Source organism: Bacillus rossius, chromosome 2, assembly GCF_032445375.1.
Source record: "Bacillus rossius redtenbacheri isolate Brsri chromosome 2, Brsri_v3, whole genome shotgun sequence".
Taxonomy (NCBI): Eukaryota; Metazoa; Arthropoda; class Insecta; order Phasmatodea; family Bacillidae; genus Bacillus; species Bacillus rossius.
In genome coordinates this window covers 33,442,686-33,467,305 of record NC_086331.1, presented here as the reverse complement: position 1 = coordinate 33,467,305, position 24,620 = coordinate 33,442,686, and the positions used below count along the sequence as shown (strand labels likewise).

The window sequence follows — 24,620 nt, the reverse complement described above, 5'->3', positions numbered from 1 at the left end:
TGTATTCTGAGTAATTATTAATCTTAAGGCTAATTCAGTTTTGATAATATTTTGTTATATACCTACTCAGTGATTTGAAATATTAGTGAACAAGATAAATTTTGATTCCCAGAGTAACTCATTTATCAGTTCTTATAGATACATATATACTTTGGCAAATACTTAAGTCATTTTTTATTTTATCTGAAAAATATTGCGCACTTTTACAATGGCATAAGTGTGGTTAAACAACTATAGTGGAGTAATACAAAACATCTAATACATTAGTTAATTTAACATTTATTGTGTGCTATTTTTACTAAATCCAAATTTGTAATTCAGAACAGTAGTTATTTTAATCTATGATGTTCATTCATGCAATTTAACCGAGAACTGTAGTAAAATTATGTTTTATAGGAACCTTTGTGTAAGTTTTGCCAATTTTTTTTAACTACGCGGCAAAAAATGTAAAATTACTAAACATTTGGCAATGTCCGTTCGTATACAACTAATATTTACGTTTTTTTCTTTCTCCATTTGAATACCAAACTATATATATATATATATATATATATATATATATATATATATATATATATATATATATATATATTTAAAATTTAATTCTTAAACACCAAAGAAACCCTATTTGTCTGGTGGTTAATCCAAAAAAACTTGGTAAATAAACATTTCGGCGGAGCTCGACGGTGAATGAAGCTCCGTCGTCTTGATAATTATGTTATATTTTCACTCCGTTAGAGCGGAATGGCTTTTTTTACATCCGGTGGTGGATCAGAAACACGGGTAATGGAGTTTGCTGTTAATTATATTTACTTAAAATTAAGGTAGAACAACGAACGGCTCGTAAATAAATAAACATCCAGATTTGTTGTTGCATTTTAATTTGTATAATGACACATATTTTCCAACATATACTGTATGTGACTCACTCATATCCAACACTAACACATGACATTTCACTTATTTAATATATGCTTTCATCCAAAATAAGAATGCTAATAGGAACCTCATTTGAAATTTATCTTAAAAAATCCCAGCTGTTTGTATTTTATCTCTAACATTATTCAAGATTGTATTTTTACACATACGTAGTTACATGTTTATGTTATTTTTTATTTTCTTATCTTCATTCCTGCTTCACACAAGGCATGTTTATTTTTATACACAACACATTTTTAAAAAATTGTTCTATGTAAGTGATTCAAATCTATGACTTTCCTCATATAACAATTTTTTTGAGTACAGAAATATTACATCAAAGGAAACAACGCTTTTTTTTAATAAAAAGGAGTGTTTTGTTTTATTTCATTTGAACACATTTGAAGTTTTTCGTACTAAGTTCTCATGGAAAATTTTTTGTTGGATACAATGTGTGATTTCTATTAAAATTTACAGTAACTTGATACTCTATTTTTATTTATTATTGAGAGTTAAAATTGGAAACACCATCGTGATTCTTATTAGGCATTGATCACTTAAATGGCGTACTTTCAATATACAACCTATCACGTGTTTTTGACTTGTCCAGTGTTCTGAATTTTGTTTTAATTTAAAACTGAATTTCATTTTACTCACACGAAACAAAGGAAAATAAAGTGGAATTTCTAGCACAGTTACAGAGAATGGACGGTTTTTCTAGCATCGTGAATTGAAAGTAGGTATATTTTAATGATTTTTTTTGACAATAAATTTTAAATTAGTGTGAAAAATACGTCTTAATAATAAGAGAAATGAAAAATGAATGCATACTTTTTGGATATAAGAAGTTAACTGAAAACGAAATGCTTACAAATTTTCGTGTTTTTTTAGTGCACCTAATTTTATGTAAGAGCTTCCTTAAAAACTTATTGTTGACAACATATTGACTTACCTACTGGTATACTTTTATTTTTTCCACATTTTAGTAACAAACACATTTATTTATAACTTTGCACTATAACCAGTGGTGCAGTAAATGACTCGTCAGAAGCATATATCATAACCTATTGCATTCCATAAGAAAAAACGCAAAACTTAACATGAAGAACAACCTTTCAAAACTAACATAGAACGAAATATTAGTTGTGATAAAACAAATTCATGCAAAGTTTTGCACAATTAAGTTTTTTTATAATACATTTATTTCTTTCATAAATGATATTAAACAACAAAATGGTTAACTGCGTTAACCTTGTGTGCTGTAGGACCTATGTATTTCAAACAAAATTATCATTGCACAAACCCAGCCCGAAAACCTTATGTTTACATATTACATAATTGTAAGATATTGCAAGTTTTGTACAGAAAACTTTTCAAACAGCTATAGTTGAACCTATTACGGCGTATCTAACAGCTGAACTTACTGAAAACGTACTAATTGTTGACAACTATGTATTAAAGCAATGAAACAAATATATTTATTCAATAAATACCTACTTTCCAGGAAGTATAATCTTATTGCCCATAGATGTGAACGCTGGTTATGCTCATATAAAAAGTTACATAATGTATGTGAGCATGCCACAAAACTTGCACGTGCATTGCGAGTTAGTACAGGATTTGTTAAACTATTCACCCTAAACACTAAAACATTACTTCTGTAATGATCTTTGAAAAATAAATTTCAAAAGTAAACTACATTTGAAAATTATTATTTAGGAAACTGTTGCTGGAGCTTGAGTTTATATGCAACAGTACATGTTATCTTAGGCCTATGATTTATAAGACTTTATTTCGAGGACTCAATGTGGCACATTTGGTGAACCAAAATAATAAGTTCAGTGACTTATTTGTTCTAAAGGTAAAAATATGACCTGAAGATTTTTGAAAGTTATCCTTATAAAGAGTTTGATTTGAATATTGGATTTTTAATTTTTAAACAAAACACTCCATCAGAATAGTATGAAAATAAGTGTTCCAAAAATATTTCAGTACAAACAAAACATCTGAGTTCAAAGCAATGAAATGTTTACATTAATTGTTTTTTTTTGCCTGTATTTGAGTACTATTCTTGAAAACACTACAAATAATGTTATAATTTCTTATATATTCACCCTAAAATCATCCATGTAAGTAAATTCATCATTTTGTGTGTTTATCAAGAATATCTGTACAGTTTCACAAAAAGATAGTTTGATCACATAATGTTTTCTGAAGTGAGCTAAACAATTATGTCAGTTACACTTCAAAATCAAACTAAATATTCATTGATGTTTATTTTGTTATACATCGTGTGCATGTTTAATGCATATATTTTATCACTTCTGAATGAACATAAAATTTTGTCACAGTTACCACTCACACATACATCCAAATCGGCACAAACATACAAACTTTTACATAGTTGTTTGTTGATCTATGAACCAAAATCTTAGTTTATTAGAAAAGAGTTCGAGAATAATGTATTCTTAAACTTAGGAAACCAACACAAAGCAAACTTATTAATTGTACAGAAATTAACATAGGAACTAAACTCGTATAAAGTTTTAAAACTATATACATGTATGAAGTGTAACGCTTAATGATTGGATATAAAAATTTATCTTGTAATATGAGTTAATGAAAAAAATTGTACGACTAAATTTATCAGTAGCAAAATAGTACCATAAGTAATGTAAAACAAACATTAAAACTAAACAACAAAATTTAAATCAGGTACCTATATTGTTAAACAAAATATTAGGATTGTGTTTTGTTAGTCAATTTTTATTTGTTATTTATATTTTTCTTTCAATTCACAATAGCTCATTTAGTCAACAGCATTATAAGTATTAAAACACCTCAAAATTTGATTATATTCAATTAAAACTGAACACATTGTATGTAAATATTTACCATTTAGACTCTTCTCAGGTGCTTCACCAATTCACGCATATTACATTAAGAAAATGCTTTTATGAGATATAACTTATACGACCTTTCGAATACTTTTTTTCAGGATCATTTCCAATTGAATCCACTAACTTAACAGTTCGTGTTTCTTCCAAGATATAATTTGATATTTATAACGATGTTCTAAGAAAATGAAGAAAATGAGTGTCTGGTTAAATATTTGACATGCCATGTAACGAGGTCAACATTTCATGACGGAAATAAGACATTGAATGCTGAGAGTTTTGATGGTCTGCAAAGGTATTGAAGGTATTTACTGAATGTATTTAAGGTCCTGAATGCATTGATGGCAATTGGTGTGGCTAGGATATTATACTTCACTGATTGTATTCCAAAAGCTCGGTTTTAGGGGACTAAAGTCGGTGCCAATTAACAATCAAGATACCTGGACAGATATTCATACATTGAGTGAAGGCATGTGTATACATTTTACTACTGATGTCAGCTAAACGAATGTAAAAAAAATAGTTGGCATTTAATGTAGAACTTCAATTTTCTAAAAAATAAATTTAGAAGTGAAATAAGAGAAGTTCCTGTAACTGTACATAAATTTACATATCAATACCAAAATATGGTTAAGTATATTTACTTTACGATATACAAAATTCATTTAAATATATTATAATATACAAATCAGTTCGCTGATTCAATTTTTTTTTCATTTTATGGGAAAATATTGTGAAAAAATAATAAAAGAGCTAAAATAACGTTATAAAATAATTTTATGTGTATTATAGATTATTTGAAAGTAATTAAACAGAGCTTAAATACAACTGGTACACATATTTTACTAAAAATAAATAGTTTCACTTAACTATGAATTTGTATGTACATATTATCCAATCATTATGGCGTCACTCAAACAAAACATTGAACAAGTTTACGTGGAATAATGGCATTGTTAATAACAGTAAATGTTAACAAGCAGAAACAATTAATATTATATGTTTTGTACAATAAAAATTAAAATATTGATAATGATGATAAAACTTGCATTAAACGTCCTTTAAATATAAAATACAAAAACGCTGTTACAAAAACAAAGAACATTGTAATGACATAATGATAACAATGGGAAAAATTCAATAAGAATGGTAATATTGACTGTTTTGAAATGCATCATATGGTACGGTATAACTATTGAATGACGGTATCCTAAGTAACGTTGAACAACCATTTATATCGCATCAACTAACAGCATATGTAATGCATTCTCGGAGGAAAACTGTATGGTATGATTTTATGATGTAATTACTGTAGTTTGATAGACAACTGGATTGCTTATCATAATAATTGAAAACTATTTCACTACAAACATTCTGTAAACTAACACTAGGATATTAGCTTATGATACACTAAAGCAATAGTGGGAAATAAAAATATTTCATTGCTGATTGAAACACGAACTTACACTAATTAAAAGGATACATTCAAAGATATAAATACGATAGAAACTTCTGCTTCCAAACTTCGAATAAATTCACTTCTTATTACTTGAAAATGTTTTCAGCTAAAAAAATGTTGTAAATGCTGCAGTACACATTGATTGTAAAAATTTGGCCTTAACAGTTTGTTTGTAGTTGTTTGTAGGTTATTACAATTTTAGTAATTTAATTAACTTGTTAGGGCAATTAATTTTTTAAATTTTTTATATATATTTTTTGTTGACATCTATTGTGAGGTTTTCTACTGTGCATATTTTTGTTAGCAAATATATTAGTTGGTGTTAGTAGTATATTACTATTTTTTGGAGTGTGATAACGAGTATATAAAAATTAAAATTTTTTGTTTGTCTCCGTAAATAAAATAACGAAACAGAGGTGCACATGAAATGAGGCGGAAAATAGATCATTTATGTGCCTGAGCATTTTGCTAGGACGGAAAATATAAGCATTTGGGGCAGAATATTGAGCTTTAAAGTATGTGGCATATGACTGCAAGGAAGACCACGTGAATTAAGTATTAAGAATGTGGAGCAAATACAGGAAGGTTGGTTAGCATTGACAGAGGAAGATAATCTTCCGTCATAACGACCACTGGAAGCTAAAATGGAATGATGGACATTAATCCACTCAAGGATGGTTAAGTACGCGGAAATAAAAAGTAATCGCATTAAATTTCGTAGTTCCCCATCTTGTAAAAATGATCTTAAGCTACAAATCACAAATAGTTACAGATATGTGAAAGGAAAAGTATAATTTTTTGTTATTAAAAGCTACTGTTATAAACTCAATCCTTAAAGAATTTGAATGAAACTGGATAAAGCGTGAGTCAATTATTTTCTAGAAGGTGAAAAATAAATAAAAAAACGTATTGGTTAGTAATTGACGCTTTAGTAATTGCATAAATCAATTATTCATTTTGCAAATTTTTATATTGTTTAGTGTGATATTAGAATAGTTATGCTATAAACGTTCATTATTATTTTAAAAATATTACACAATTAAAACCAAATGAAATGAGTCATATTTATTAACTTTTCACGATTGTACTGACTGTTAAAATTCTGATACAAATACTTATATATAATTATTTCTCCGGTTTTAAACTGAAAAAAAAAATACTCGAGTTTGAAAGCAGAGAGTATTTATGACCCTAGAATGTATAATTGTGCTATCTTGAATTACTTAACAAATAAATGCAGCCTGCATGAAGGAAATTTACTTAAAAGTTTCGTCTCATTCCTTACAGTTACAAATACTAAATTAAATTTTATTTGTGTCATGAAGTATTGAACAGAATACGAGAAGAGTGGCACTTCCTTGTGATTATTGAAACGGCTACTTAAAAGGGTGAAAAAAATATTTTTATTTAGACTAGCAAATAAATTTTATAAACATTTTCAAAACAAGCATTTAAGCAGAATATTTTCAAATCTGTACTCTGATCTGAGGCGCCTAGTCGTCACGATGCAAGGGGGATTATATTAAAAGAGTTGTCCAGTTTGACCCTTTGCTGTCCACTACGAGGACGCAAAGTGACGGTGTAAGTGAAATGATAGACGCTTTGCCCGAGGGAAGGTCGAGAACGCTAAACAGACGTGAGAATGAATCACCAACATAATTTTTAACAGTTTTCTGCTGTAAAAAATCAGTGGAACGAGCTTACGAACACGCAGTAATAAAAAAAAGCTCCATCGTCAAGAGACGGAAATATTCGTGGGCTGAATTTCAGTTCTCGTTATTCTTTGACCGACAGTGCAAAGCATAAGGCCTGTCGTACGACGAATACTATCGTGAAACAGAACTGTTGCTTCTGCGATTTTATTACCGACACAAAGCTTTCCAAGGCATAACACATGTACGTCAGACAGTACAAGAAGTACAAAATTTTCGAATTTTTGTCTGTCAGTAAAAATATACAACTTTGTTTTATAATTTTCTGGCTATAATACGGTTTTTTTTAAGAATAAAATTCCCAGAAACATTGATCTAATTTCTACAAACTTTTCAATATTCAAAACAGTGTGCCACTTAACTCTATTCTGCCAGTTCCTTCAGCTAAAAGTCGAGGCAAATTTACGCACGTGTTTTACGTGGGCAATAAAAGTAACACCTTATAATTACATTATGTGAAGCCACAATACTTACAATGAAATTATTTAAGAAAATGTTTACACGTTGCAACATGATTTTTTTATTACTTCAAGTTTTAAAATTAATGCGGCAAATATTAATTATTTTATAAATAATTAGGCCTATGTTTGAAATTAAAGTACTGTACTATTGTTATAATAAATTTCAAAATGCAAAATTTTAAGTTGTTTGAGGGGAACACTGTTGCATGTTAAATGCTCAGAGACAGGCAAGTATACGGGAACAGAGCATTTCTGTCAGTGTTACTACGTGGCTAACTGCAAATCATAATATTATGTCTGACACACTTCAGTTAGCATGATAATATTTCTATGTAAGATCATAATAATCAATTATTCTTACACAATAATACGATATTTCTCAAAACAATTGTTACAACTAGTTAAACGTTGAAAGGAATAACGAACAAATGAATACACCGGCAGCATTTCTGTATTTATGTTTTGTATGAAGTACGGTGTACGTATCTGTAGGCCAGCAAACTTGAAATGTGTCGTTGAGACACCAGACTATTTTATTTTGTTACATAACAAGTAATCCAACTCTATGTATATCAACAGGAAATATTTAAAAAGGACCAGTTTGACAGAACACCAATTTTACATAATCCATTCAGTGAAAAAATCAAACAAACAATGCATACTTATGTAATTATATTTCAAACTGTTAAAGAAGATCTTGTTATAACTTAAGCACTAACTTGATATATGTAGGCTAGTGCTTTTCAAGTATAAATGTATATTTAGGCTTAAATATACAAATACATTAAAATTGCATATTACGAGCATTGTACTCCATATATGCATTTGGGCTATTGATAATCTTAACTGACAATTTATATATATATGAATACATCGGAGTCATCCGGAAATAATGACCCATTTTTATTTCTTACCATGCATTCACGTGTGTTTTTTTCCTGCAGACTTATCAAAGTTGTGCAGTTGTTACAATATTACGTTACATGGTACTTATTCGCATTTCTATAAAATCTTTGTAAGGTTGATATTAAAAATGAATTTTATTTCCGGAATAAACCCTTTTGTATGATGCGTATTTTACATACGAGTGAAAACTCAGTATGTATTGGGCTATTGTATCTTACTGTAAATAATTATGTATTCGTAAAACATGCACATGATTTTTAATGTACAGAGCAATGCTTAGAAGTACATACATAAAGTTAGCAAACTCATTATGACTTAAATATGCCATATTACTTTTAAAAAAGGAAACACATTGTTATCAATATGTTGTCTTTTTGTCAAAGTTTTCTACAGTGCTACACGTAAAGGTGTGTACTCAGTACGTGTTTTGGCTATTGAAAATACTGTGGTTTTAACAAACATTTTACAGCGTATGTTTCATTACGGACACAATACATTGAGAGTATATGCACTCTATATCATATATTTGTGGCTATTGTTATACATACAAAAAGAGTATGTGAGTTGATGTGGAATACACACAAGTATTGAACTTGATGCATATTTTGGGCTATTGCGAGAAAAAACTCCATAAAACTCACTTTTTTCTCTGGTAATTGTTGTGTATGTGGCGGTACATTAGAGTCATCGATAATGTACTTGGGCTATGGCAAGAAACAATCACTATTGTTTTAGTCTCTTAAGTTTGTGATATGGTGCATGTGAGTGTTCAACTCACATGCATTTGGTCTATTGCAAATTATTCCGTAGCAAGAGTGATGTTCACTTTGCAATACATAACATGAGTGGTAACTCATAATGTATTAGTGTTCTCGGTATATTTCATTTGGATGCTGGAACTAAATTCTTAAATTTTTTTTCTTAATATTTGCCAGCGAATCATCCGAAAGTGCTTTAGATTGCGCAAAATTAATACCACTTCACAATAATATCATAAACAAATATTTGTTTGACCAAAGTTTTGAATTTTTCATGTGTCTGGAGGTTGGTTAAGAATATGATAGTTCTGAAAGAAAGTTAACTAACTTATCGTTTTTCGATTTACAAAAAAGTTTTTTTTTTTGTGATTTTTTGTTAGCAAATATTTTATTATAAACGTAAGTTTATATCGTTAGGTATTTAAGCATTTGTACATTTTTCCTGAAGAGAAAAAAAATATTTTTCACAGTAAATAATTTTTTTTGTTTACTTAATTAAAATATACAACTCTCTTTTAGAAACGTATTCTGATCCTAACCTCCAAACAACAATTTTCATTTATAAACAAATAAAGAATAATTGTTCTTACATACAATGTCTGTATTTTGATCAGTTTTCTGATGATCGAAGACTACTGCCATTTTATAAATAACAATAATAGCTCTGTCTGGTACTATATTGTTTCCCATCCCACCTGTCGTGGTTTTGTGAGGAAACTGTTAAATATCCTAAATGTAGGCAAATGGCAAGTCTAATCAGGCTGGCTACTTGTTAATAAACAACTACGGGATAAAATATATATATATATATATATATATATATATATATATATATACACACACACACAATATTTGTACGGGCGGAAGTTTCAATCGTGATAACGCTTTGTAGGTTATGTTCATAAATAACATCAGTAAATTTTGTTGCAAATAATTGTTCACAGATTGTTGTATATACCATAGCAGTAACCTTCTTTCATCAGAATTTAGTTTGTAGGTTATCATTCCTGAAAACCTTTATTGATACAAAGTTTTGAAATACATATTTTACTTGCTTCTGCAATGTAGTTTCATGTACAGTATCAACCAACAAAATGCATACCAAAATTCATGCATGTTGATATTTATGAAACAATCGAAGCTTCCTATGTCAACATCATAATATTAATTAGGTCTATTAATAATCAAAATTCATGGTCAGTTTAATCTTTATGTGGAAACTAGTTTTTTATGTTACGGAGTGTGGAATTAAATACTGTAGCTTGATTTATACATGTACAGACAACGACAGTTACTTTTACAATACAACACATGTACAACCGACGGCATTTTTCAAAGCATCTGATTTCAAATCAAGTGTTATTAAAAGAAAAGTTGAACCTATGACAGACTGTAGAGCTGATATTATGATTAGTTCTGTACAATTGGTGAAGGGGTTTGATCAGTTTCTATTGCATGAATCACTCAACTGTGTCGTACAGGAGCAATAAACGGACAGTTTACGTAATAATTATTCATAACTGCTAAACGTACAAATGGAGATTCTTATACGGTACATCTACTCTCGTGGTTTGCTACTAAAAGTGTGCTCTACTCAAACTGGAGTATTTTTTTTCTGTCAGAAATCAAATATCATGCCTATATTTTCATGCTTATGATATTCATGATTATTACATTACATTTGGTAATTTTCTTTTACCTTTTTTTCTAAAGGAATTATTTGAGACACGAAATAATTAACACAGCATCAATTTTTGTTGTAATAATCCAGTTTAAGTATTATGATAATCATTTAAATTATGAAACAAAACGTTGTCCCTTTCATTCTTTCGTACATACTTACATTCATACATACATACATTTTAACAAAATGAACACATGTTAATGATTTAAAAAACACAACAATTTTCAAAACAATGCAAAACAATTATAACTATGGCGAAGAGATCATCTTTTCTTTCAATTTAAAAAAAAAAAGTAACAACAGCACTATATCTGCTTATAGAGTTACCTACTATAAATCATGTGATAATATAATAATAAAGTTTAGTTTCTTAAAAATATTGCTTCAAATATGTATTTGCTGTGTTGCTAGGTTATTATTTTACAGTAAGCACAACAAACTAAAATTTTAAAACAAATATTACAGAAACTTAAAAATAATTGCAGGATTAAAATAATTTACAGTAGGATAATGATATGTAATAATGCCAAGATTAAAACAACAAACGAGGCAGTAAAAAGAACAAATATATATTAATGAAGTTTAAAAATGAATTATAAATTACAAATCATAAATCACAAACTTAACATTCTAGTACATAATCACAAAGTTCATGATTTGTGCTCCTTAATTCTATATGAAATATTTATCACAGCCAATAAATATTTTGAACATATTTTATGGTTGAAATCATCTCGTTAAAAAATATTTCCAAATAGATCGTTTTCAATTGACAATTGTATGTATAAAGGATACACAAGAAATGGTAAAACACTTTTACTGTGCATGTATTACATTTCTGGTTGTGAAAAGAAAAGTTTAAAATTTTCATCCAGAAAATGTTGTGAAAAATTATCTTTAATTTCGGTCCAGTTTCCTAAAATGTGAACTGATTTGATTTAAGAAAGTGTTTAGTGTTAGCAGCCAGCAAGCAGGTTAGTTAACTTTATCACATTCACAATCACACCAAACATAACATACATCGTGTAATTACCGGTACTGTATTATTTACATGAAACATTCATCACTTCACATCACTCAGTGATGATAAAACAACACACTACTTATTCCCTAAATTATTTTTCTTCTATTGTGGCATGTATACATCTGAACCACATGAGGTTTGTTATTTGCACACAGAAAAGAACAGTTTTCATTTGCCCTTTCATATCTTCAAAAGTACAAATTAAATTACATTGTAGGACTCCCTCTTAAAATTTGTCAAAATTTTTTTTCTTTCAAATAGTATATATAGCAAATAAATAAATTTTTGTGCTGAAATCAGCTTTGCTACAATTTTTATCTCATACATAAATATCATTTTTTATTTATATAAATGCACACGCAATATCTCTTTACTAAATATAATACACATTTGAATTCATGCACACATTGAAATGTACTATTTCCAGATCCGTGACACGTGAGTAGAGTGTGACGAACAGAGACCGCGCAGCCTGGAGCCTGTTAGTCGCAGTAGTAATACTGCCTTCATGGATTGTTCTGCTGCTGGCTCTGCGAGCTGCCCGCGGACGAGGACAGGCTGAAGCCCAGGGCCCGGGGGTCTCCGCCGTGCAGCCGCAGCGCCTGCTCCAGTCTCTGCTCCTGCAGCCGCAGCGCCTCGCTCAGGTCCGGGCTCACCTGGTTGTGGTGCGCGTGGTGGTGGTTCATCACGCCCCCGCCGTTGCCCCCGCCGTTGTGGGCGGCAGCCACGGCGGCCATGTTGTGGTGGCGCAGGCCGCCGCCGTTGTCCACCACGCCACCGTTGTTGGAGGCGGCGACGGCGGCCGCCTGGCTGACGGCCAGCCGCAGAGCCGCCTCCGCCTGCGAGCGCAGCAGCGCCTCCGCCTGGTGGATGCGCAGCGCCGCCTCCTGCGACTGCTGGTGGTTGTGGTGCGCCTGGTGCGGCTGGTGCGCGCCGTGGTGGTGGCCGCCCATCGAGTCCAGCCGCATGGCCGAGTCCACCACGATGGACGAGCGCATCGCCACGTCCATGGAGCGCATCGAGTCGGCCATGGAGGCGGCGCGCATGGCGGCGTTCATGGCCGCCTGCGCCTGCGCCGCGGACACGCCGCCGTCGGCGGGCGCCGGGGGCGTGGCCGAGGAGCCGTTGTGGCCGCCGGGCGAGGCGATGCCGCCGCCCAGCCCCGAGGCGTTCATGCGCATGGCGGCCGCCAGGTTGACGGCGGCGGCCTGCACGGCCACGGCGGCGCTCGTGTCGACGCCCAGGCCGCCGGGCCCGGGGCTGCCCACGCCGGACGACTGCCCCACGATGGCGGCCATGGCGGCCATGCGGCTCGCGCTGTGCAGCTCCTCGCCGTACTGCTGCTGCAGGCCGTTGCTGGCGGCGGCGCGCGCGCTCAGCAGCTCGCCCAGCTTGTTGTTGTTGTTGTTGTTGTTGTTGTTGTTGTGGGCGAGGCCGCCCGGCTCGGAGCCGGCGCTGGACAGCCGGCCGCCGCCCGACGAGCTGTCCGAGTGCGCGGAGGGGCTGGCGCACATGGGCGAGGGCCCGCCGCCGCCCAGGCCGGCCAGGCCGCTGGCGGACGACGCGGCCACGGCGGCCGCCAGCAGGCTCTCTCTCTCGCGGCGCTCGGCGGCGGCGCGGCTCAGCACGTACTGCGCCGCGAACTGGTGCTTCGGGTCCATGCGCATGTGCTCCATGTGGCTCAGCAGACCTGCGCAGCGCACACGCGTCCCTCCAGCTGCATTCACCTTGTCTCGCCTCCCCGACTGCCACGCCTAACCAGACTATGCTATACTGTTCATGCAGTGACAGCGATAAGCTGAGAATAAGGCATGGGCCAATTGTGCATCTATAGATTGAATCTCGCCTTCTCCGCATGGGGCTAACAGTGGCTTTGTTTAAAAATAGGCCTTAAACATTAAAACAATTATTAAATTTAAAGAAATAATTTAACACACGTGACACTGGGACTAGAACAAGCATCGGATTGCATATTCTTAGAAATGTGAATTGAGATATTTGTTAACGTTTTTATAAGCAAATAAGACGTTCAATTTAGGGGCATACCATGTTTACTGCGTAGCGCGAGCGATATTCATCATTAGCCTATGTTTAGAGGCACCAAACAACGGTTCCTGTCAATCTACCTCACAACTGTCAGGACAGTTATATGTAATTAAAGTCTCGTCCAAAAAGAAGTCATTGCAGACATACGACCACGATGGTGTGAAATAATAGATGGAATTGGCTGTGGCATAGCTTACGAGTAGTATAGGAATGTATTTCCTGGGACTGGGTTCTGGGTGTGGAGCTGTGTGTCCGATCCGCCATATTGGATTCTGACGTCACGGCGGCCATCTTGGATGGTTGTGACCTTGACATTTGACCTTGACCTTGAATTTGATCCTCAAAAATCGCCAAAATCCGCCAAAATTGGGCAAAATTTGCCCAAAATTCCTCAAAAATCGCCAAAATTTCCATTTCTGTGGGAAAAATTTCCGCCAAAAAATCTCAAAAAATTCCACAAATTAAAAATTTCTTTTTCGAGGGAAAAATTTCCCGTTTCGAGGGAAAAATTCCCGTTTTTAGTCCTTAAAAATCCCAGCGGCTGAAAATTCCTAAAACTGGCTTAAGCATCCTTAACTCAAGCCTCAGTTAAGCCATTTCTAGGAATAAGGATACCATGACCGCCATCTTGGATTATGTCGTCACCGTTGCAATTTTCGTTACGGTCGCCATCTTTAACTTTTTTATTTATTATCCGATATTAATAAAAAAAATTAAAATTTATTAAAAAAAATTCAAATAATAAAAATTTAATAAAAATATTTAAAAAGCATACCTTTTCGACACGGAGCTCGGAGTCCTCGGTTCGAACCCGACGAGTGCAAAAAAATAAAAATGACGACAGATCCTTCCCTCGTGGTGGGTGCTGGCAGACTGACTCCCACCACTTTTTATCATCATCTAGTATGACGTCATAGCCGCCATCTTGTCTTCGATGCTGGAAGCCATCATCATTGTATCGTCAGCTAGAGTGCGCCGATGACATGTTAGTTTAATTCGTATCCACTAGAGTGCAGTAATCATTTATTACTGTGACACCCGCCATCTTGTCATTTGGTCGCCATCTTGAAAATCCGTAATTATTTAGCTAGAAATTCGGGAAAAGTTCCAAAATTCATTAAATAAATCACTCATTAATGTACATATTGATTCGTTCGATTTCCGTCCTCGGTTCGATACCCGATCGTTGCAATAATGTTTAATCTTATGTAAAAAAAATAATTTAAATAAACCATGTTCAACATTCGTAAAGAGACTCTAAATCCTCTACGACCACCATCCTATCAGACATCAAGACCACCATATTGGAAATGTGTAATTTTAATGCTAGAGATCCGGGAAAAAGTTCAGAAATCATTAAATAAATTTCCGATCAATAAACTGATTAATTAGATCGACTAAGGTCCTTGGTACGATCTAGGATGATGCAAAAAAAAATTAAATTTAACATAAATTTAACATAATAGTAACAGGTTCGAGGAATTAAACACCGCAAGTTCTTTTACAAACATAATATTTATTACATAATTTCTATTCTACTACAGGATCACTTACGAAAGCCAGCAGTCTTATAATCATTTAGTTCCGCAGCGGTGTGAAATGACTAATTCTTAGCTCCAATCGGTTTATACTAGACAGAGTCCAGCCAGAACCTTTACAGACATAGTCCACCTCTTCTTGACAGAGTTTCTGGATACCGTTTTTAACAGTTTGCTTCACATCGTTAGAACTGTAAATTACTGCAGCCGATGTCTTGAATGCACACTTCTTCACTTTGTCATCGAACGGATATGGCTTTCCATATATACAGTCCAACCACAAGTTATATTTCAAAGGTCCGTTTGTTGCTACATCATCAGTAAGCTGATTGATTATCTTCTGTCTGATATCATCAAGAAAATTACAAATGTCCTTCGACTCACCGAACGTATTTAGATAATAGTAGTCTTTCAACGTTCCACGAAATGCAGACTGCGCCAAGTAGAAGCCATTATCGTTCACTTGTAATGCTCCGAACACAGTCTTAGGTTTAGTTCCATGTTCAGACGTCATAACAATCGGTTGCTGGGCATCTGTTTTTTTGGTTGTACGCTTTCGTGTCTCCAATCTAAAGCGAGGAGTCGAAATGTCGGCAGGTAGTTCAGCAGTAGGAGCACAGACTCCACCTTTACATTTTTTCGCATGATGTCGCAAACTGTCAATTCGAGTAAACCATTTAAGGCACTCATCACATCGAAACTTCATGCGAGAAGGATTCTTCGTGCATTTGCTCCGCTCATGTCTTCGTGCATCATGGGAAAATGCGAACGACGTATCACAGTAGCTGCAAGGATACCGTGGTGATGAAGACGATCCTTTCAGACCCGATCCAGATACAGGCGTTGCAACAGTAGTACCATTTCCAGGCATTCTCTTATGCACATCGATGCATCGTTGTTGCGACGAAACCTTTACTTTCTGCCGCACAGCAGGACCTTTGCATGCCTTCATGTGCGTTTTCATATTATCTTTTCTGGCAAACTGCTTATGACATTTCTCACAAACAAACATTTTACGATATAGGTTCTTGACACATTCGCTCCTCTCGTGTCGCCGAGCATTGCTGTTGTTTGAGAAAATCTTGTCGCAGTAACAGCACCGATGTTCGCTAGTTGTCAAATCAGCATCCATTGAAGTCTCCATCGAGGTCGTATCGTCGATCGTCGTGGTTTCCTGCACATCCAGCTCAGTAGTCATTAAGCTATCTTCTGCTGGTGGTATCACATCTGTTTAAATCTCCTCCAATGTTGACGTCGTCGTCGTTGCCAACGAGATCTGCTCCACCATTGTCGTCGCTGACGTCAAGGTTACCGTAGACGATTTAACAACGTCCATCGAGTTCGGCGTTAAAGTCGGTAAAGATGCCATCGAGTTCTCAAGAACAGGTAATTACGCGACTTATGCACCAGATGAAATGATCTAGGTGATCCTTACACCGTCGACGACAGTAACAAACTGAGCGACCTGCTGTATAGGACTCGCTTATATACATGCACCGGATGGAATAATACGCTAGTCAAATCAAGAATCATTTACAATAATACTAGAGTCAAAACAACATTAAAAATAGAAGGACCATCAACGAAAAGGCAGCACATTTGGAAGCACCGACAACGAAAAGGCAGCACCGACAACGAAAAGGCAGCATATTTGGAATCACCGACAAAGAAAAGGCAGCACCGCCAACGAAAAGGAAGCACATTTGGAAGCACCGACAAAGAAAAGGCAGCACATTCAACAAAATTGAAGCATAATAGGACGCACATTCAACGAAAAAGGAAGCATAATTATATAAAAGGACGCACAATCGGAAACACATTCAAAAAAGTAGCACATTTGGAAGCACTTTCAACAAAAAGGACGCACAATCGGAAGCACAATAATAGAAAAGGACAGACAATCGGGAGCACATTTGGAAGCACCGACTACGAAAAGGCAGCACATTTGGAAGCACCGACAACAAAAAGGCAGCACATTTGGAAGCGCCGACTACGAAAAGGCAGCACATTTGGAAGCACCGACAACGAAAAGGCAGCACATTTGGAAGCGCCATCATCTAAAAGGCAGCACATTTGGAAGCTCCATCAACAACAACAAAAAAAGGCAAAAATGAAGCACAAGTTACGAGATCTAAGTCTTAGTTAGAAATCAGAATACAAGAAATAAAAACATTAAATTCTTATAATTTAAATTATTTATTTTATTGCTTTACATTATACAAATGCAAGTAAAACAATTCCATTATTGTATGTAGCCAGCATTCCTCAGTTCCTTGAGTATGAAGGATATTTCTTTGATGCACGAATAGTTTCCTGCACAAAGCGAACCATGTAGAAGTCTTAGCCGGTCAACCAATATGTTTGGATCTTTCCATGATGTGTAATCATTCTCTTCTACCACCATCTTCCTTGCACCTTTATAAATATTATGATCTCTGGTGTCTTCCGTTTTACCACCAACCTCAGGGTAACTTTCATGTTTGAGACGGTGATCATCACAAGCTTGATCAGATTTATTTAATATATCACGTCGTTTCCACCATTTCGGTCTCAGGACACCGCCACATTCTTCGATCTTGGTAGCTTTAGGTGCTTCATCATAGTCTATGTCTTTGTCAACAGCCTCAGAGTCACTGTAACAATCACCGTAGAAGGAATCGTCTTCACCCAATTTACCGTAATAATTCGATGTTGATGATGTTGAAGTGTCTTCATCGTCTTCATGCTTCCTTTTTAGGAGTCCATAATTTTTACAAAGTAGGAAAGATCTACTTGAATTCGGCTGGAATATATTCTCACTTTTCACGTTAAGGATTCTTCCATTGTCTTCATTCTTCCGTAAATCATCAACCTCCTTCAATTTAAGTTCTTTGTCGAGATCGGAAGAGCCAAGAAAATTATTGTCGTGATGCAGATCACTCTTCCTTAGGCTAGTAGATTCATCGTTGTCCTCTAGCTTGTACGCAGGCTTGGCGCTACAAGTTCTGCCATGTCTTTTTAGGCTCTCTCTCCGCGTAAACGACTTGCTACATCGAACACAACTTATCATATTGCGCAGTGGATTTTTAACACAGTCATTCTTCTCGTGTTGTCTTTTATTCTTTCTCAAGATAAACTCTTTACTGCAAAACTTACACCTATGTTCTTTCGATACAGCGTCAGATCCCAAATCAGAATTCATATTAGTTACTGAGACTAATGCCAGATACCAATTGAGTGTTTTAAATTAGATCCAATACTAAAATAGAAATTTTTTATATTTCATCAGCGAGAATTAATATATCTCATGCAAAAGAACTTTGTGCATGTAGTTCTGCTTTTCAACAACAGATGTCGCCACATGTTGCTTGCAGGTAAATAATATTTAGTTCTTTAATGCGGGATGCGGGATGCTCACTAACGATCGCAAAAGAAGGATGGATTCGCTAGACTCCAAGGAAAAGGAAGTTCGTCTTGCATGTTGGTGCTCCACAGATGTCTCATGGCATAATATTAATTTGACTGAGTAATGATATGTGTTAATTCCACCTAATAAAAATATTGCAAGTTTTGATTTAGTAGCAGAAATTATCGAATTAAATGTAACTCCAAATAAAATGACATGTCTCATTAGGCAAAAAAAAATCCATGCAGAGAATGGTTTCTCAGAATAGTCAGAAACACTTGAAGAAACCACAGGAATGATTGCAAGAACACGGGAAAAACCATCAAAATATTGACAAGAATAATCAGGAGCACACGGAGAAAACCATTAAAATATTGACAAAAATATTCAGGAGCACACGGAGAAAACCACCATAATATTGACAAGAATAATCGGAAGCACACGGAGAAAACCGCCACAAGTTTTCTTTGTTATCATAAAATTACAGAAAAAAATTAATAAAAAAAACACAACAAATTCAAAAACTGATTATACTAGCTTGTGAACTTCTCATTGTTGAGCAAAGATAGAGTTCTAGTCCAAGCCAGAATCAGTTTTTGAATTTGTTGTTATTATGCCATGAGACATCTGTGGAGCACCAACATGCAAGACGAACTTCCTTTTCCTTGGAGTCTAGCGAATCCATCCTTCTTTTGCGATCGTTAGTGAGCATCCCGCATCCCGCATTAAAGAACTAAATATTATTTACCTGCAAGCAACATGTGGCGACATCTGTTGTTGAAAAGCAGAACTACATGCACAAAGTTCTTTTGCATGAGATATATTAATTCTCGCTGATGAAATATAAAAAAATTTCTATTTTAGTATTGGATCTAATTTAAAACACTCAATTGGTATCTGGCATTAGTCTCAGTAACTAATATGAATTCTGATTTGGGATCTGACGCTGTATCGAAAGAACATAGGTGTAAGTTTTGCAGTAAAGAGTTTATCTTGAGAAAGAATAAAAGACAACACGAGAAGAATGACTGTGTTAAAAATCCACTGCGCAATATGATAAGTTGTGTTCGATGTAGCAAGTCGTTTACGCGGAGAGAGAGCCTAAAAAGACATGGCAGAACTTGTAGCGCCAAGCCTGCGTACAAGCTAGAGGACAACGATGAATCTACTAGCCTAAGGAAGAGTGATCTGCATCACGACAATAATTTTCTTGGCTCTTCCGATCTCGACAAAGAACTTAAATTGAAGGAGGTTGATGATTTACGGAAGAATGAAGACAATGGAAGAATCCTTAACGTGAAAAGTGAGAATATATTCCAGCCGAATTCAAGTAGATCTTTCCTACTTTGTAAAAATTATGGACTCCTAAAAAGGAAGCATGAAGACGATGAAGACACTTCAACATCATCAACATCGAATTATTACGGTAAATTGGGTGAAGACGATTCCTTCTACGGTGATTGTTACAGTGACTCTGAGGCTGTTGACAAAGACATAGACTATGATGAAGCACCTAAAGCTACCAAGATCGAAGAATGTGGCGGTGTCCTGAGACCGAAATGGTGGAAACGACGTGATATATTAAATAAATCTGATCAAGCTTGTGATGATCACCGTCTCAAACATGAAAGTTACCCTGAGGTTGGTGGTAAAACGGAAGACACCAGAGATCATAATATTTATAAAGGTGCAAGGAAGATGGTGGTAGAAGAGAATGATTACACATCATGGAAAGATCCAAACATATTGGTTGACCGGCTAAGACTTCTACATGGTTCGCTTTGTGCAGGAAACTATTCGTGCATCAAAGAAATATCCTTCATACTCAAGGAACTGAGGAATGCTGGCTACATACAATAATGGAATTGTTTTACTTGCATTTGTATAATGTAAAGCAATAAAATAAATAATTTAAATTATAAGAATTTAATGTTTTTATTTCTTGTATTCTGATTTCTAACTAAGACTTAGATCTCGTAACTTGTGCTTCATTTTTGCCTTTTTTTGTTGTTGTTGATGGAGCTTCCAAATGTGCTGCCTTTTAGATGATGGCGCTTCCAAATGTGCTGCCTTTTCGTTGTCGGTGCTTCCAAATGTGCTGCCTTTTCGTAGTCGGCGCTTCCAAATGTGCTGCCTTTTTGTTGTCGGTGCTTCCAAATGTGCTGCCTTTTCGTAGTCGGTGCTTCCAAATGTGCTCCCGATTGTCTGTCCTTTTCTATTATTGTGCTTCCGATTGTGCGTCCTTTTTGTTGAAAGTGCTTCCAAATGTGCTACTTTTTTGAATGTGTTTCCGATTGTGCGTCCTTTTATATAATTATGCTTCCTTTTTCGTTGAATGTGCGTCCTATTATGCTTCAATTTTGTTGAATGTGCTGCCTTTTCTTTGTCGGTGCTTCCAAATGTGCTTTCTTTTCGTTGGCGGTGCTGCCTTTTCTTTGTCGGTGATTCCAAATATGCTGCCTTTTCGTTGTCGGTGCTGCCTTTTCGTTGTCGGTGCTTCCAAATGTGCTGCCTTTTCGTTGATGGTCCTTCTATTTTTAATGTTGTTTTGACTCTAGTATTATTGTAAATGATTCTTGATTTGACTAGCGTATTATTCCATCCGGTGCATGTATATAAGCGAGTCCTATACAGCAGGTCGCTCAGTTTGTTACTGTCGTCGACGGTGTAAGGATCACCTAGATTATTTCATCTGGTGCATAAGTCGCGTAATTACCTGTTCTTGAGAACTCGATGGCATCTTTACCGACTTTAACGCCGAACTCGATGGACGTTGTTAAATCGTCTACGGTAACCTTGACGTCAGCGACGACAATGGTGGAGCAGATCTCGTTGGCAACGACGACGACGTCAACATTGGAGGAGATTTAAACAGATGTGATACCACCAGCAGAAGATAGCTTAATGACTACTGAGCTGGATGTGCAGGAAACCACGACGATCGACGATACGACCTCGATGGAGACTTCAATGGATGCTGATTTGACAACTAGCGAACATCGGTGCTGTTACTGCGACAAGATTTTCTCAAACAACAGCAATGCTCGGCGACACGAGAGGAGCGAATGTGTCAAGAACCTATATCGTAAAATGTTTGTTTGTGAGAAATGTCATAAGCAGTTTGCCAGAAAAGATAATATGAAAACGCACATGAAGGCATGCAAAGGTCCTGCTGTGCGGCAGAAAGTAAAGGTTTCGTCGCAACAACGATGCATCGATGTGCATAAGAGAATGCCTGGAAATGGTACTACTGTTGCAACGCCTGTATCTGGATCGGGTCTGAAAGGATCGTCTTCATCACCACGGTATCCTTGCAGCTACTGTGATACGTCGTTCGCATTTTCCCATGATGCACGAAGACATGAGCGGAGCAAATGCACGAAGAATCCTTCTCGCATGAAGTTTCGATGTGATGAGTGCCTTAAATGGTTTACTCGAATTGACAGTTTGCGACATCATGCGAAAAAATGTAAAGGTGGAGTCTGTGCTCCTACTGCTGAACTACCTGCCGACATTTCGACTCCTCGCTTTAGATTGGAGACACGAAAGCGTACAACCAAAAAAACAGATGCCCAGCAACCGATTGTTATGACGTCTGAACATGGAACTAAACCTAAGACTGTGTTCGGAGCATTACAAGTGAACGATAATGGCTTCTACTTGGCGCAGTCTGCATTTCGTGGAACGTTGAAAGACTACTATTATCTAAATACGTTCGGTGAGTCGAAGGACATTTGTAATTTTCTTGATGATATCAGACAGAAGATAATCAATCAGCTTACTGATGATGTAGCAACAAACGGACCTTTGAAATATAACTTGTGGTTGGACTGTATATATGGAAAGCCATATCCGTTCGATGACAAAGTGAAGAAGTGTGCATTCAAGACATCGGCTGCAGTAATTTACAGTTCTAACGATGTGAAGCAAACTGTTAAAAACGGTATCCAGAAACTCTGTCAAGAAGAGGTGGACTATGTCTGTAAAGGTTCTGGCTGGACTCTGTCTAGTATAAACCGATTGGAGCTAAGAATTAGTCATTTCACACCGCTGCGGAACTAAATGATTATAAGACTGCTGGCTTTCGTAAGTGATCCTGTAGTAGAATAGAAATTATGTAATAAATATTATGTTTGTAAAAGAACTTGCGGTGTTTAATTCCTCGAACCTGTTACTATTATGTTAAATTGATGTTAAATTTAATTTTTTTTGCATCATCCTAGATCGTACCAAGGACCTTAGTCGATCTAATTAATCAGTTTATTGATCGGAAATTTATTTAATGATTTCTGAACTTTTTCCCGGATCTCTAGCATTAAAATTACACATTTCCAATATGGTGGTCTTGATGTCTGATAGGATGGTGGTCGTAGAGGATTTAGAGTCTCTTTACGAATGTTGAACATGGTTTATTTAAATTATTTTTTTTACATAAGATTAAACATTATTGCAACGATCGGGTATCGAACCGAGGACGGAAATCGAACGAATCAATATGTAAATTAATGAGTGATTTATTTAATGAATTTTGGAACTTTTCCCGAATTTCTAGCTAAATAATTACGGATTTTCAAGATGGCGACCAAATGACAAGATGGCGGGTGTCACAGTAATAAATGATTACTGCACTCTAGCGGATACGAATTAAACTAACATGTCATCGGCGCACTCTAGCTGACGATACAATGATGATGGCTTCCAGCATCGAAGACAAGATGGCGGCTATGACGTCATACTAGATGATGATAAAAAGTGGTGGGAGTCAGTCTGCCAGCACCCACCACGAGGGAAGGATCGGTCGTCATTTTTATTTTTTTGCACTCGTCGGGTTCGAACCGAGGACTCCGAGCTCCGTGTCGAAAAGGTAAGCTTTTTAAATATTTTTATTAAATTTTTATTATTTGAATTTTTTTTAATAAATTTTAATTTTTTTATTAATATCGGATAATAAATAAAAAAGTTAAAGATGGCGACCGTAACGAAAATTGCAACGGTGACGACATAATCCAAGATGGCGGTCATGGTATCCTTATTCCTAGAAATGGCTTAACTGAGGCTTGAGTTAAGGATGCTTAAGCCAGTTTTAGGAATTTTCAGCCGCTGGGATTTTTAAGGACTAAAAACGGGAATTTTTCCCTCGAAACGGGAAATTTTTCCCTCGAAAAAGAAATTTTTAATTTGTGGAATTTTTTGAGATTTTTTGGCGGAAATTTTTCCCACAGAAATGGAAATTTTGGCGATTTTTGAGGAATTTTGGGCAAATTTTGCCCAATTTTGGCGGATTTTGGCGATTTTTGAGGATCAAATTCAAGGTCAAGGTCAAATGTCAAGGTCACAACCATCCAAGAAGGCCGCCGTGACGTCAGAATCCAATATGGCGGATCGGACACACAGCTCCACACCCAGAACCCAGTCCCAGGAAATACATTCCTATACTACTCTTACGGAACCATTTACCAGGAGTAATTTTAGGAAAGAAATAGAAAACAGATATCAGATTTGGTTGGAAAGTGATACGCGAATGCTTTGGTTGGAGATGAAGAGAGGAGTTGAAAAGTACGGAACGAGTGGAAAAATATTTTTTTGAACACTAGATGTGCATATAAAATCAGACATATTCGGGGTTTGCTTTGATGAAGCCAACCTCAGAAGTCAAGATAACAAACTGATTCTCCTAAAGTTGGTACCATCAAAAGTAGGAATTTAAATCGATTCTTTGTATTACACCACAGCAATTATATTGTCATCCAATGTATAGTTAAGTTCATCACTGAATTAATGGTCACGTAACGCCAAAGAGATATGTATACCTTGGAGACAAGCGTATCGTGA

General features: G+C 35.7%; 1 protein-coding gene across 3 annotated transcripts in view; it reads right to left on the bottom strand.

The window, feature by feature from the left end:
- Positions 1 to 864: 864 nt before the first annotated feature.
- Positions 865 to 24,620, bottom strand: part of LOC134529223 (zinc finger protein 628-like) — a 384,650-nt gene continuing 360,894 nt past the window's right edge. For all 3 annotated transcript variants that reach the window (XM_063363097.1, XM_063363096.1, XM_063363098.1), the window contains one exon: positions 865 to 13,509. In XM_063363097.1, the coding sequence (XP_063219167.1) occupies positions 12,326 to 13,509 (1,184 nt within the window). In that variant the 3' untranslated portion in view covers positions 865 to 12,325. The remainder of the gene's footprint in view (positions 13,510 to 24,620) is intronic.